The sequence below is a fragment of the Nannobrachium achirus genome (assembly GCF_963921795.1).
Source record: "Nannobrachium achirus genome assembly, chromosome: 19".
NCBI lineage: Eukaryota > Metazoa > Chordata > Actinopteri > Myctophiformes > Myctophidae > Nannobrachium > Nannobrachium achirus.
The window spans coordinates 35,773,359-35,788,109 of NC_137826.1; the positions used below are offsets into that span (position 1 = coordinate 35,773,359).

The 14,751-nt window shown below is 41.4% G+C and overlaps 2 protein-coding genes across 2 annotated transcripts in view; both read right to left on the bottom strand.

The window, feature by feature from the left end:
* Positions 1 to 304: 304 nt before the first annotated feature.
* camlg (calcium modulating ligand) lies at positions 305 to 6,081 on the bottom strand. The gene is made up of 4 exons (XM_080749033.1): positions 5,804 to 6,081; positions 3,934 to 4,430; positions 3,549 to 3,614; positions 305 to 2,706 (listed from the first exon to the last, which is right to left on the bottom strand). The coding sequence occupies exons 1-4, from the start codon at positions 5,964 to 5,966 to the stop codon at positions 2,515 to 2,517; spliced, it is 918 nt and encodes a 305-aa protein (XP_080605159.1). The 5' UTR covers positions 5,967 to 6,081; the 3' UTR covers positions 305 to 2,514.
* Positions 6,082 to 7,655: 1,574 nt separating this feature from the next.
* Positions 7,656 to 14,751, bottom strand: part of sec24a (SEC24 homolog A, COPII coat complex component) — a 31,078-nt gene continuing 23,982 nt past the window's right edge. The window contains exons 18-23 of the mRNA XM_080749175.1: positions 14,460 to 14,635; positions 11,677 to 11,814; positions 10,833 to 10,937; positions 9,947 to 10,039; positions 9,659 to 9,762; positions 7,656 to 8,964 (exon numbers count right to left, since the gene is read on the bottom strand). Of these exons, the coding sequence (XP_080605301.1) occupies positions 8,850 to 8,964; positions 9,659 to 9,762; positions 9,947 to 10,039; positions 10,833 to 10,937; positions 11,677 to 11,814; positions 14,460 to 14,635 (731 nt within the window). The 3' untranslated portion in view covers positions 7,656 to 8,849. The remainder of the gene's footprint in view (positions 8,965 to 9,658; positions 9,763 to 9,946; positions 10,040 to 10,832; positions 10,938 to 11,676; positions 11,815 to 14,459; positions 14,636 to 14,751) is intronic.

Below are 14,751 nucleotides of genomic sequence, written 5' to 3' on the forward strand. Positions count from 1 at the left end.
CCTAAAAGTACAGATACTCAACAATATATAGTTAAACTTTTGTACAGTACTAAATTAAATATACTTTAGTTGCCACTGTCCATCACTGCTTTATAGGCTACTTAACAAGACATCATTGAACACAACAAGAGTCAACTGCAAGTAAGTATCCAAGAACTGTCAAATGTTACACAAGTCTGTTTATTTGGTTTTATACTTCATTATTCGTTCTGGTACATTTATGCAGTCTTGCATTATATTGACTGAATATTGAATTATACATTGCTATTTAAGATCAAAAACAATTACAACTGAATAACCGAGCACGATTACTCTGTAAACAATATCAAGAGCAACCAAGTAAATTGTCAAGTATAGCAAATCATACAGTTACACTAAACTGTCACAAAAATCTGAATAAATACATTTGGGTGAAATGAGGAGCATGGACACAGAATGTAAAGAGCACAATAAGTATGACTGAGTTTGGGACAAACAATATTTGATATTTGATAAGAATTACCCAGCAAAACTGTACACACATCCAAGATGCTACTGCCTCACATTATATTAGCAGTGGCAATATACACTTTTCAATAACCCCCAAAACATCCCCTTTTATCTATTAGCGTTTGTAATAGTATTTTTATTTTATATTTTGTAAACAGGCCACAGTGTCTCATAAATAAAATAAGTTACATATAATAGTGGCTAATTATGGAGACAAATGTACCAGCCACATCCAACATTTTGTATTTGCAGATTTCCCCACTCAATAAATGAATAGATGAAGTTTACTGTAAGCATAGAATGGTGCAAAAATTAAATACTCAACAATCACTGTTTGTTACCTGATGGATATTAATGCATACTTTCATGTCACCATGATTGAAAATGCACCAAAGAAAGAAAATCTATCAGTCACAAAGTAAATGATGTGGTGGACCCGTCGGAACGCTGTACGGAGAGCGCAATGAAAGATGCAATGGAAAGCCAGGATCACATCTAGTACACTACAAATGAAGCCATCACTATCCACCTTTTAACAACTTGAACCCTATAGTTGACCGGGGTCTCAACACTAAGTGTCTTTGCCAGAAAATAGGCCAAAATACCATACAAGCTCACAACGTATCGTGAGATTGTAGATCTGCTATTTTCGCAGAATATTTGACTCAAGAATAGGGATGCGAATAGGGTTCCAGTGGTTAAAAGAATAGATAGTTCAAAAGCTTGTTGCATTAAATAAGCATCCATCAAAAAAGCTACAGTCTCTGCATTTTGCTTAAAGGACTGTAATGGCGCCAATGCGTGTGATTGTCTCCTCACAGCTTCAGCCATTAATCGAACACAGACAGACAATTTTTCTGTTTTATTTTTACTGTTATTCTGTTACTCAACTCCCATCCTGGCTTTTCGCTGCTAACGTGAGGCCTTGGGGACGTAGTGTGGCACTTTCAACAAACCTACCTGAATACTTTATTAAATGTTGGCTAAACATCATTGTGTAGTTAATAAGTCATGATCGACTTTTCAAATCGATCTGCTCTTTAAAGTGTATTAAAATCCCCAAACAAATCCGACTAAGAAATAACCACACAATGACATTTAGTGTGTCAGATTAAGCAAGTCTCTGCAATTTGATTTGAAATGAACAGAATCCAATTGGCAATCAAATATAGATTTCCTCTGTAGGCTATAAGAGATAAAAAGACACATTGTTAGCTTGAGGATCAGTTTCATCATGTGATATAGTATAAATTAGACATTACAGCAGGATTGGGGACAAAGCACTTCCAGTTCAAGCAATTCTGCAAATTATTCATAAACAGCAATGCCTCCGCTTTAAAAAGGATTTTCTTACCCATGTATAAATACATTGTTGAGAGTAACAGCTCTGTCATTATGTGACCTGAACAATCACTTTGAGTTAACCAACTTGCAACTTTTAAATAGGAAAGAGAATTGACCCCAACTCAACCAACTGAGACAAGGCCTGGAGGCAACTGACCATGCCTGGTAAATGTATTAATAGTGTTGTATATTAGTACACAATATGACACAAAGCCCAAACATATGTATTATAGCTGGAGGTAAGGAAGATGTAGCAGAACTCTGGTGTTTCCCCTACACACAGATTTATTTGTGGCTGCCCATGACAATATCTGAGGAAGTGCATACACACGTTGCCAGGAACTTGAGAAATTAGTAGACAGAATTGCACATAATTATACAAAGTTACATGTGCACAATCATTCTCTGTCTATTACTCAACTCCCATCCCAGCCTTTTGCTGCCTCAAACAATCTGAAGGCCCTTGGGAAGCAGGGGACGCTGTCGTCACAATTAGCCTCATCTTTGTGTACTAAATGAGCACTATTATAGCCGACGAGTGACCATGATAGCAAGGCAGTGAGATTTCGCTCCTCCCTGTCCCTTGTCACATACTGGCGCCAGCCTAAGGAAATGAGTGTGCCTTGCTGTAATGGGGGGAAAGGGACGAAAGCGGTGGGCTGCCAAGGTCCTTCCTGTCAATCAGGGAGTCTCTGAGCCCACGAGTAGCATGATCTCGTGTGAGAGGATGAAAGTGAAAAAGTAGACGCAGAGATCGGCAAAGACGTCGCCCATCCTCCTGTAGGTGTCCATGGAGCGGTTGATGACCTCGGAGGGGATTCCCGACAGCAGCAGGGCGGCCGTCAACACGGTGGTCTTAGGCTTCTTGTCAACCTGAGGTGGAGTGGAGAGGACATCACATGTTAAAGTTAGGGGCCCGGCCTCTTGATTTGACAATGGTGTTTTGGAAGAGATTTTGGGCCATATTTTCGACCATGCTAAATCCTAAACTTCTTTGCCTTTTTTTCAAAATAGTAAAAAAAGGGAAAGAAGTTTAAGAGGTTTAGGTTTTATCTTCGTGAAAATCGGGCCATTTGTCTGTAACCGCCCTTATGTGTAAGTAATTGGACATTGAATGTCTATTATCTTATGTCATTTGTGAGTTATTTGCATTTCTCTTCTGTTTTCTAGGACTGAGCCAAATTACTTCTTTTTTTCAGGGTCTTCCAAAACAATGTTAAGATACATGCAGTTGGAGGTGTGACCATATGCACCATTATTATATTAAAGTGGGAATGACGCATGAAACAATGTGTGCTTACTACTAAGTTCACTATGTGCTTAGTACCAGCTTACTATTAAAAGCTACTTATGGAATCGTGGAAAACAGGTACTTCATTAGGAGCATGTCGGCAAACAGAAAACCTTTAGAAGCCACACAAACACGAATAGTTCCCCCATATACTGCCTGACAACGGCAAAAATGTCATACAGTAAGCCCGCCTCTGTGATTTATTTAGCATGCCTTACGACTTTTCATGCCACTGGACTGAAGAGCAGATACTGTATGATCGCTTGCAATTACTTTTCATATATAGGACAATCCAATGCAAATAGTAACAAGTTCTGAAGCACACAGATGCAAAAGTGTTTGTATGTTTCAGTTATTTTCAAGTGAACAGTGACCCCATTATCATCAATAACAGAATCAAACTAAATGTCAAATATCAACTCACCTTTGGAAAGTATTTGAACAACCCCATGTAGGCCAGTTCAAGGGTGAGAAATGGAGCAAATATCGACTAAAAACAGAAGAATATGAGATAAGTTACTTAGCTAAAACCGATATCTCAGTGAATAAAAAAACATACACTATGTAATTATTCTCTTATACCAATTTACTCATGTTGGATATTGTTCAATGCCACGGTTAGTTAACATGTCTTCAACATATGAAAGCTAGATTCAGAGGTAAAACAAGCATTTTGATTCTTGAGTTTACGTTATTTTTACAAACTAAAGAATAACAAGAGCTTGTGCACAAAACACATGTGGTTTGAGGTCATTGGGTCCAAACCAACAACCGTTAGACACTGTAGAAGCCATGGATGGGCATCTCACCAGGTACTTGCAGACAAAGACCCTGACAAAGATGGCGAGGAGCACGCTGCCAACCAGCCTGAAGATCCTGAAAGGGTCCAAGTCGTCCGGGTCCGAGCCTTCGTCCTCGGCCGGCTTCTCGTTGGCCAGCTGACCCCGCAGCTTCATGGCGTCGTCGAAGCGGGTCAGGTACTTCTGGAGGCCGCGCTGGCGCGGGGAGCCGCTGATGGGGTCGGCGTCTGCCGTCCGCTCCCCTCTGGCCCTCTGAGCCCTGAGTCCGGCCGCTCCTCCCAGACCCCCTCCTCCCGCCTCGTCCTCCAGACCGCCGCCGTGCAGCGGCTCGCCAAGGTCGGGCAGCGGGGACCCCCTCCTCTCTGGGGTGGCGCTGCGGGATCGGCTCTCCGGCAGGAAGGGGGACGGCCTGGGGGAAGCGGAGGACGCGGAGGACGTCCAGCCGTCCGTCCGGTCCAGGTCCAGGTGGAAGCGGGGCTCTGACGGACGCAGGGAGACTCCGGATGCTGCTCACACCACAGGTTTGAAATATACATTAGTTTTAGAAGTGCATAAGTAGTAGTTTTAGTTTAATTTAGTAATGGGTTTTGTCTTGGTTTTAGTTTTTCAGGCATTAGATATAACCTCAGAAAAAACTAAAACTAATTTGATTCACATGACATTTAAAATGTGTTTAATTTTGTATTGTTATTCCATTATTTGATGCTGGAGCCTGGAGAGAACATTTCTAGGAACAAAAGGAAGAGAGCAACGCCCCTGGGAGGAAGGCCAACTGTGGAAGACTGGTGATCAGTTGTTGCCCTACATGAAAAGATGCTCTGTTTCGGTTGTCATTTCATCTAATCCTGTTTTACAGTCAAATCCTTGCTGGCTCCCTCCGATTGAAGGAAGTGTGATATGTGATATTCAATTACAACACACACACACACACACACACACACACACACACACACACACACACACACACACACACACACACACACACACACACACACACACACACACACACACACAATGTTCTATCCAGCATCTAACATTATCTTCAGTGACTGTGCATAACCAGTAGTTGTTGTGGTGGCATAAGATCTATCTATTGCGGCTGCCGCTACATTATGATCATGCAAACATGACAAGAAGCTTTGGCTACAGTAAACTTAAAATCCTGAGTGTTCGTTTAACCCATGTGTAACAAAGAAAACCAGATGCCATCTGGTTCAATTTGTACACCCTGTCAGAGTTACATTCATTCAGGATATTACCGTTTCAGGTTGACTAATAGAGCAGTTTTCAACCTTATTTAGTCAGCATTTGAGACATGGACCACGATGAGATTTGGCATTTAGCCTCTCAGACCCAAAATGTAGATTGTTATCATTTTGTCCATAGTTACTCATTTTGTCCATAGTTACTGTATTGATGTGGTATCATAGGATAGATTACAGGCAAATGTTGATCAAAATAACAATTCTTCTACATTCTCTAATTGTGTAGACTTCTTGTAAATTAAGTAATGCAGGTGTTTACCAATAATTTAACTCAAGTCTGTAGTGTAAAATGAAACCACATGCTTTCATTTTACATTCTCAACAAGAGTTAAAGATCTATGGTCCATTTGGTTACCAACTCAACTCTCCATCATTTACTTAGCTGGGGACCACCTGGAGGCTGCAACACCCTCAAGGACCACTGGTTGAGAACCACTGCTCTAGAGTCTAGTCTAGAATGACTGTCTGGACTGGAGTGGAGTCTAGAGACAATCATATTATGTGGTCTAGAAGACAATCATATTATATGAATCATATTATATGAGATGATGGTCTAGACTCCACTCATTAGCAGACTCTATGATAAAGCCTAATATAGACTATAAAAAACGTACCAATGTTTTCAGATTCGTTTTTAGCGTAACCCACGATTCTGTTCATTCTGTCTTCGGAATTCATGAGTAATTTTCGCCTCCTGATCTCAGCTCTCCGCTGCGCAGCAGACTGCACGGCGCTCCGCTCCTCAGGGCCGTTTGCTTCTGCAGCCGAGGACTCCATTGTTGTTCAATTAAATATAATAAAACAGTAAACACCTATAATATTTTATCCACAGTGGATGAAGAAGCAACAACACAACACTAATGATCAGATCATTTTGACACACTCTACTACAGCTAGAAGAACAACAGAATGGGATCAGATCTCCTGCGCCGTGCGAAACGCAGCAGTCGCACAGTGATGATCTCATTTCTGGAAAGCAGTGGTCGAGTGGTGTAAGTAACTAAGTACATTTACTCAAGTACTGTACTTAAATACACTTTTGAGGTACTTTTACTTTACTGGAGCGTTTCCAATTTCCAATACTTTTACTTCTACTTCACAACATCTCGGATCCAAACATTTTTTAATTTTGCTCCACTACAATTATTTGAAAACTTTACTAGTTTAGTAGTTACTTTGTAGTTTTTGATATTAAAAACATACATTAAACACTTCTTCAACCCTTGACATAAAATAGCTGATCTACAAGCTAACAAATTGTGAGTCACAATGAGTCAGACTTGTGAGCTTGAAGATCTGCTATTTTCAAACTATTTGATGTAAAAGATGCAATAGACTCGACTCGAGTATTTCTAAATTGCAGTGTTGATACTTTTTACTTAAAAATTGAGTACTTTTTCCACCACTGCTGGAAAGTGGAAACGTCATTTCAGATGGTCATTTCATGTCGTCATCACAACAAACCTTGGCAGGTGTCGTTTTAATTGATAAATGATCTGTTAATTATCTGTTTCATGTATGTTTAAACAAAAAGAAAAGAGAAAAAGGCAACTCGCCAGCAGAACATTAACACATTTTAAGTGGGATATAACCATTTATGTCTACTCATTGACCGTAAAGTGTCTATTACGTACCTCCTGGATTATCTATGAGCAGAGTCAACATAGTCCTTGACGCCCCCTGCGGGCAGTATTTTGAACTGCAATCTCTGTGGTAACTTGGAAAGGAAAGTAAGTTGGGAAGAAACAAAGTAAAGAAGGTAGTCACTACTAGGCAGTGTTGCGTCAACTCATTCGGCAACTCTTTGACAAGCTGTTGTTACTTTACAGCACCTTACATTTGTCAAATATGTAACTGTTCCCCCCTAAGATACATTGTAGTATGTATGAGTGTCACATGGAAAACCTGAGAGACTCTGTTTCCAGAGGGTCTACTCCAAGTGGTTAAATAAATAAGAAAGATAAATTCCAAATATTATCAAAGTATTCTGCAGCACCCCTGGACTGGCATCATGGCCCCCACTCTTGTCATTCTGTGAGTGTGAGCCTGAATGAAGCTCTGGTCTGCTGGCACTGGTGACGTGCATCAGGAACATGGTCCAGACTCAGGCATCAGGTCCTCCAGACCCCAGGCTGTGTTTGTTTGTTTTTGTACAGATATTCAAACCAAATTTCACCATGAATTTCGTTCCACCACAAAAACAAAGCGTGTTTAAAAAGTCCCAAACATTTTATTTTCATTAGCATCATTTCACCTTAATATGTTCATACTAAAATCATCAGCATTTCTTTACCTTTATATAATGTAGTCTTTTCAATATACAAGTATCAATAAGTATGATTAAAAGATCACAATGGCTTTGTTATGTCTGTGTTAAAGAATTTCCCATATCCTATTATATTAAAATATCTCATATAGTCTGTATTTAAACAGAGGCTTAATAATAATAAAAAGTGAGTTCCCATACAAGGCAATTACAGAATTTAATCAGATTGGGAGTCTCATAAATTAAACAAACGGAGAAAGAAAAGAAAGAAAGAAAAAAACAAAATAAGACGCAACATCATCCAATGTGTTTTGAATGTCCAGAGATACAGAGCGACAGTGAATGACAGAGGACATGTTTTCAGAGAGAGAGAGACAGGATGAGAGGACAGAGGAGTTCAGACCGGGCGAAGGGACTTTCCATTCAACAGTCAACACACACCCACTCAACACATTCAAGGCAGTGGATAATAGCAAGATCAATGGGCCTTAAAAACTTCCTAAGATTGTTTTTCCTTTTACAACAAAGTCAACGTATTTCTTTTTGTTCGACTCACAATTATAACGCGGAAAAAGTCAAAAGCACAAATTCCGTCCTTCACCACCACTAGAGTATTTGTTATAGCTCAGGTATGCCATGTATAAATGCTTGGGGTGACAACAAATAACAGTCTGAGCATGGGCAAAAGAAAAGAAACACTTCTCTCATCCACCAAGCCTTAACCACTTAAGCCTTATTACAAAAATCCAGAAAATAACCAACTACAAGCTGTCATTTTCAGCCATTTTTGAAAATCGGTCATGACCTGCCCAAAATAGGGAGGCCAGGGTGAAAGTGGTTAAGCATACTTACATACACACGTTATTACTGTTTTTTTTATTTATTAGTAAAGACAACTGTGCTTTTTGGAACAAAAAGACTTCACACACCCATTGCCTGTCCCGTATCTGATCGATACTTCGGTTAGACAGCATTGTTCTATGAGAGTAAACACTGATTAATTCAATCAATCACTGTCATACATGAGCAACGTCCTCCTCCCCCCCAAACACCCTCAACAAGTTGCTCCAGCCGGGGAGGAAAAGTGCCAAATCGGCAACGGAATGGAGATTCCCTCGTGTCACTGTCCTCACAACGTCCACTGTGTGTGGCTTCATTAGTTTGAATGGCAGTTCAGTTTGCATCGATTCAGCTCTGTTCAGCAGAGGGTTCTTTTTTCGGGGGAATTGTCAGCGATGGCTTGAGAGAGAGAGACAGCAGGAAATGGTGTGTCGACAACTGGAGATGGTGCAAGACGATGATGCAAAGTGTTGACACACGTGCACACACAAACACACTTGGGGGAGGGGGGGATCAGCGTCGTCTTCACTCCTTGGTCACACTGAATGGGAGGGTTACTTTGTAACTTGCGCCTGAAGGTGAAGGAGAAACTCGTAGTAGGACAGGGCCGACTCAGTCCGGTCCTCAATCATGTTCTGCATAAAGCTGGCCTTAACCTGGCTGTCGTCTCTGGAGATGAAACAAAAACGAGAAGCATGTTATCAGTACAGGGTACACAAGCTGTCTGATCCAGCTGATGGTGAATTAGCCATGGATTTGCCACCATTGTGAAAATAAATATGAAGGGAGCTATCGTACACCGACTCATGAAGCAAACCATACCCAACAGCACTTTGAAAACTCCCCTTGGTGAAACAAAGGTTTATTAACAATACTCCAATACTCATTTTAGTCTTAGTTTTATTTTAATTCTCAGTCTCGAAGATGTAACATTCTCCTCACGGAAGCGAAGTTCAAAATTACGTCATTGCAGACAAAACAAAAATGCACTGCCTTACGTTTGTTTCCGTAGTTCTTTTGCTTCCAAGATATTCTACCTGACATCTTAAGTGATTGGTCAGAAATTCCAAGGTGTGATTCATGTTGTTTTATTTATTTAATGTGCCGGCGACAAACCATGGTCAGTTTTGAAAAAAGAAGGTTAGCAGGTACAAACTTCTATAATCCCTCTGAGGGACTACAAACACAACCCGACGGCAATTAATGGAGGGAGACATCACACAATAGTTCACTGGGTCCGTCACCAGAAATGGTGAAAGCTCAAAGACAAATTATCTACAGTATGTGCTGTATTTCTGTGCATTGTTTTAATCAACAAAAACAACACATGATTCCATTCTTCCTCTAGGGAGTAGATGCTTACTTGATGATGTGTAGGGTGGGGTAGAAAGGCCTCTGATCTCTCAGCCAGCCAATGAAAGCCCTGGTTCTCTGTGACTCGGCAGTGTCCAGCTCTGGGAGGATGTACTATTGATCGGAGAAGAAAGTCAAATGGACAATTCCGTGTTTAGCAAATTTCAAAATGAGTAAAATTGCCCATCTACAAGCTCAATGTGATGGGCTATTATCGCTGTGTGACACATTTGTATGATGAAGCATAAAATACAGCTTAAGTGATCAAGAGCAGGACAGGTGTGTTCAAGTCCCCTACCATGTCCTGAGGCACAGCAGCGTAGTTTGGAACCTCCAGGACTTGCGTCAGGAAGTTGGCGTTGCAGTTTCTTCCAAGCCACAGATACATCACCTGATAGGAGAATAGAAGAAGCGGAGAAGTTCTAGTCAGGATGATCCAATTAGACCTACCCACATCAAACTAGCATCCCTATTGTGGGATCTAAATCTACAGTATAAGCTCACAACGCATTGTGAGCCGCTGTGATCTTGGAGATAGACTATATTCTGCTAGAGATTTGGTGTAGAGGGTAAGGCTGGGCGATATTAGGAAAACCTTCGATATTCGATAATGTTGTTGAATACCTCGATATCGATATTACTCACGATATTAGTAAAAACCTTTTAATTTTTTTCTGCTTTAGGTCCACTCCCTGCCTAACCCAGATAATGAATAGCATATCCATGCATGCACACTGCACAGTACACATAGAATACATTCATTAAATGCCTTATTTACATTTCCCAACAATGATTTTATTGAAATAACCACACAGATGGACTGCTTTTTTGTATGTGCTACGTGCATGCATAGTGTGTCTATAAATTAATTTGACACATACACCAATAGCTAATTTCAAGCTGTCTTCGTCGATATGTATACTTTGCATTTTGATACCTCAACATTGATAATTTTTCGATATATTGCCCAGCCTTAGTAGAGGGGGAAAAGGAGGGGGACCACGGTTAATGAAGTGTACACAGTGGTTAAGCAAGCCATTCTCCTGCCTGTAACCACATCTGTAGCTTTACTGTTATATGGCTACAGAGTTTATGGCACATGTGGTTACTCTTGATGCTCAATCATGAGCCTCTTTAACATACCGACAAATAATAATTCAAGTTTCAGTTTGAGTCCTTCTCACCGATCCACAGTCCATAAGAAAAGCACCCTCCCTACTGAGCTTCTCCACAGACAGCTGCTGCACTCTGGGCTGAGGGATGGTCTTCTCATTGATGTTCAGGGCCCCCTGTGGAGAGGAGAGAGCAGTCATTAAAGACCCCATTCACACGTTTAATCTAAATCCTCAAAGTAATAATATCCATTCAATAAATGTAAATAAATACATTTTATAACCCAAAAATGTCCATGAAACGGAGCCTTACAGTACCCCTTTCTTTGTGCCATATTTGCCCTCATTTAGTATTCCATATCCTATGAATTATGCATACATTTAATCCTCCAGAATTTGGGTAATCCACAGAACGTACGCCAAATTCACCGTGACGAAAAAACAACAAGCCAGCCAACTTCACACTTGCTCTCAACGCCACTGGCAGTTGTGAGCAAACGGAGAGGTTGCAAAGGAAATCAATTAAAATGTTAAAAACAGTTTTGTGTTTAATTGCATGATAGGTCTGTCATTGCGCACTCTATTTGCACAAGGTGGCGGCTAGTCACCTCAGCAATTTCACAGCATTTATGTATTTATTTTGGAGCATTCAGAGATACGCCATTTGAACTGAATGCAAGCAGCAGGAGCCTGGCAATGAGAAAGCTCACCCTTTTTGCCAACAGCTGACAATAGTAAATGAAACATTAAACAAAGAAAAAAATAATAATCATAAAATGGCGTCTGGCATTTCGTTTCATAATGCAATTTTGGATCACTGGTGGGCCAACTTAGAAGGATTAAGAGTATAATTCAAAACAAAAACGTGAGCCTTGATTTAAAAACACACTGGTATGGGTAAACCATGTCCTCTCACCTCATCCGTCAGGTCATCGATGCGGTACAGGTTGGGGTGGATCATGGGCATGACGTAGGCCAGCGGCTGGTACTTGAGCTGACACATGGCAAACACTCTGTCATCCAGTCTGGTGCTGGTGCCTGTCCTAAATGCGATCTGCAGGTTACACACACACACACACACACACACACACACACACACACACACACACACACACACACACACACACACACACACACACACACACACACACACACACACACACACACACACACACACACACACACACACACACACACACACACACACACAGAGTCAGGACTGCAGAATCACTCCCCATGTTTTGCCGCAGTCTGAAAACTCACCTGACCCCTAGAACACCTTTCCTTGTATCCCTTCTTGTCACCTTTTTTGCAAGAGATGCAAGTTGAACTATGCAGGTTGTACTATGCAGATCTACTGGGCCTTACTCCCATACCATAATGTATGTTGTTATTTAGATTTTAATTATAAAAAAAAAGAAAATCCAAAAATGTCATTTGAGTGTATATGTGGTTTAGACCAATGCTACGTTTGATATCCTAGTTTCTTTGAAGCACTATTTTATGTGCACTCATGTGACATTTACCATGTCCTTTCTTGACTTGTCTGATCTCGCACGTGTATGTCATTCTGGATAAGAGAGCATCTGCTAAAATGCTTAAATTGTCAACTGAAACTGTGCGAGGTGCCTAGCTTAGAAAAGGGAACAGTTTGGAATACAACAAATTTGCATCTTTGCGTGGGAAGGTACGCGCTTTCTTTTGAAATGTCTGTTTTACTGTGACTGCACAGTGAAATGAGGGCATCCAGGAGGGAACCATGACAAATAACTCAAGTTCTTGAGCTGGAACTGAACCCGTGACATTGTGGCCATGCGGAGGGTGCATAAATTGAACGATGGGGACATGTTGCACTGGGAAGCTACGCATTTAACCCAGCAGAGACTAGGGAACATGCACATCTCTTCCATTAACCACATAAGCCCTACATACAGATCCATCTTAAAAAAAAATAATAATAATAATATTGTGTAAAGCACACCTAATCATCACTGACTGTGGAAACGGCACACAAGCAACATTGACCTTTCTGCATCATAAATCCTTGTTTTTAGTGGACTTGAGTAATATTACTAGTAAGACACCTGAGGGTGGAATGCGACCTCAGGGTGACATGCGACCTCGCCCTAAAGGGCGAGGTCGCGCCAATTCTTGACTATCTGGCCAACCACAGCGTTTCTCTGACGATTCTAGTTGTTATCATTCTGGGGGGAGTTTGTTCATGTTTTTGTGAGGGTATCAACCCTAGGAGACACGGGGAGAACATGCAAACTCCACACAGAAAGGCCCTATCGCCAACCCCACCTAGGGTGTGAGCGATAGGGCCTAAACATGGAGATGTGGAGAACACTATATATGGAGATAGTCCAGTCCATCATGTCATATGGGACTACCGTCATAGACAGTAGCCATTGTTAGGCCGGAGTCAATGGCTGTCTGTCTGACTGTCTGTACAGGAAGTGATGTCACATGACATACTTTTTATGCCCATATACGAGTCATTCTGTACCACATCTCCATGTTTAGGCCAAACAGGTTTGCTCCATTTCTCCATGTATAGGTCCAAATGACCTAGTCGCGCCAATTCTTGACCATCTGGCCAACCACAGCGTTTCTCTGACGATTTTAGTTGTTGTCATTCTGGGGGGAGTTTGTTCATGTTTTTGTGAGGGTATCAACCCTAGGAGACACGGGGAGAACATGCGAACTCCACACAGAAAGGCCCTATCGCTCACACCCTAGGTTGGGTTGGCGATAGGGCCTTTCTGTGTGGAGTTTGCCTAAACATGGAGATGTGGTACAGAAGGACTCATATATGGGCATAAAAAGTATGTCATGTGACATCACTTCCTGTACAGACAGTCAGACAGACAGCCATTGACTCCGACCTAACAATGGCTACTGTCTATGACGGTAGTTCCATATGACATATTGGACTAGACTATCTCCATATATAGTGTTATCCACATCTCCACGTTAGGACTCATATATGGGCATAAAAAATATGTCATGTGACATCACTTCCTGTACAGTCAGCCAGCCATTGACTCCGGATTAACAATGGCTACTGTCTATGACGGTAGTCCCATATGACATATTGGACTAGACTATCTCCATATATAGTGTTATCCACATCTCCATGTTTAGACAGCCAATGACTCCGGCCTAACAATGGCTACTTTCTATGACGGTAGTCCCATATGACATGATGGACTGGACTATCTCCATATATAGTTTTATCCACATTTCGTGTAGCCGCCCTGTACAGGAAGTGATGTCACAACTCGCTGACATCACACTGACATCACAGAGGATACGGAAGGACGGTCACGAGGATACGGAAGGAAGGTCACTCAAGCGACACGGTTCTTCAGAGTATATGCGACCTTCGGTCGCAATAATATTTTGAGATATACATTTTTGATATTCATGAGCTGTATGCCATAAAAATTCAAAATGAACAAAATATTTCATTGCATGCGCAATGTATCTAATTTAATGTTCCAAAGTTTTGAATTATATAACAAAAGAAACTTTTGACGCAACAGTATTATTTTTTAGATGGATATATACTTGACGAATAGCGAAAATCTACAAGCTCACAAACGCGTGTTGAGTGAGTGTAGATCGTCTGTTTTCGCTGTATGTGCCCAAAACAGAGACACCATTGTTAAAGTGGTTCATGTCCATGCCGTGTACCTGTTTGAGCATGGCCAGGAGGTAGAGCGGGAAGAGCTTGAGGCAGGCTGGGGCCAGGAGGCCTGGCTGCTGGATGGTCAGCACAGACGTGCGGTAGGAGGTCAGCGAGTCGATGGCCGCGTTGGTCATCGCATCTCTGGCATCGCTGAGGCTGGCCGACACCGAGCGGTCCACGGCTGAGAGGAAGAGGAGGAGGAAGGGAATAAACACACGTTAGGGGTGCCACTAATTGAACATGAAATGATAACGTATTTTATAAAAATACTTAATACTTAAAGTATTAAGTTAAAAG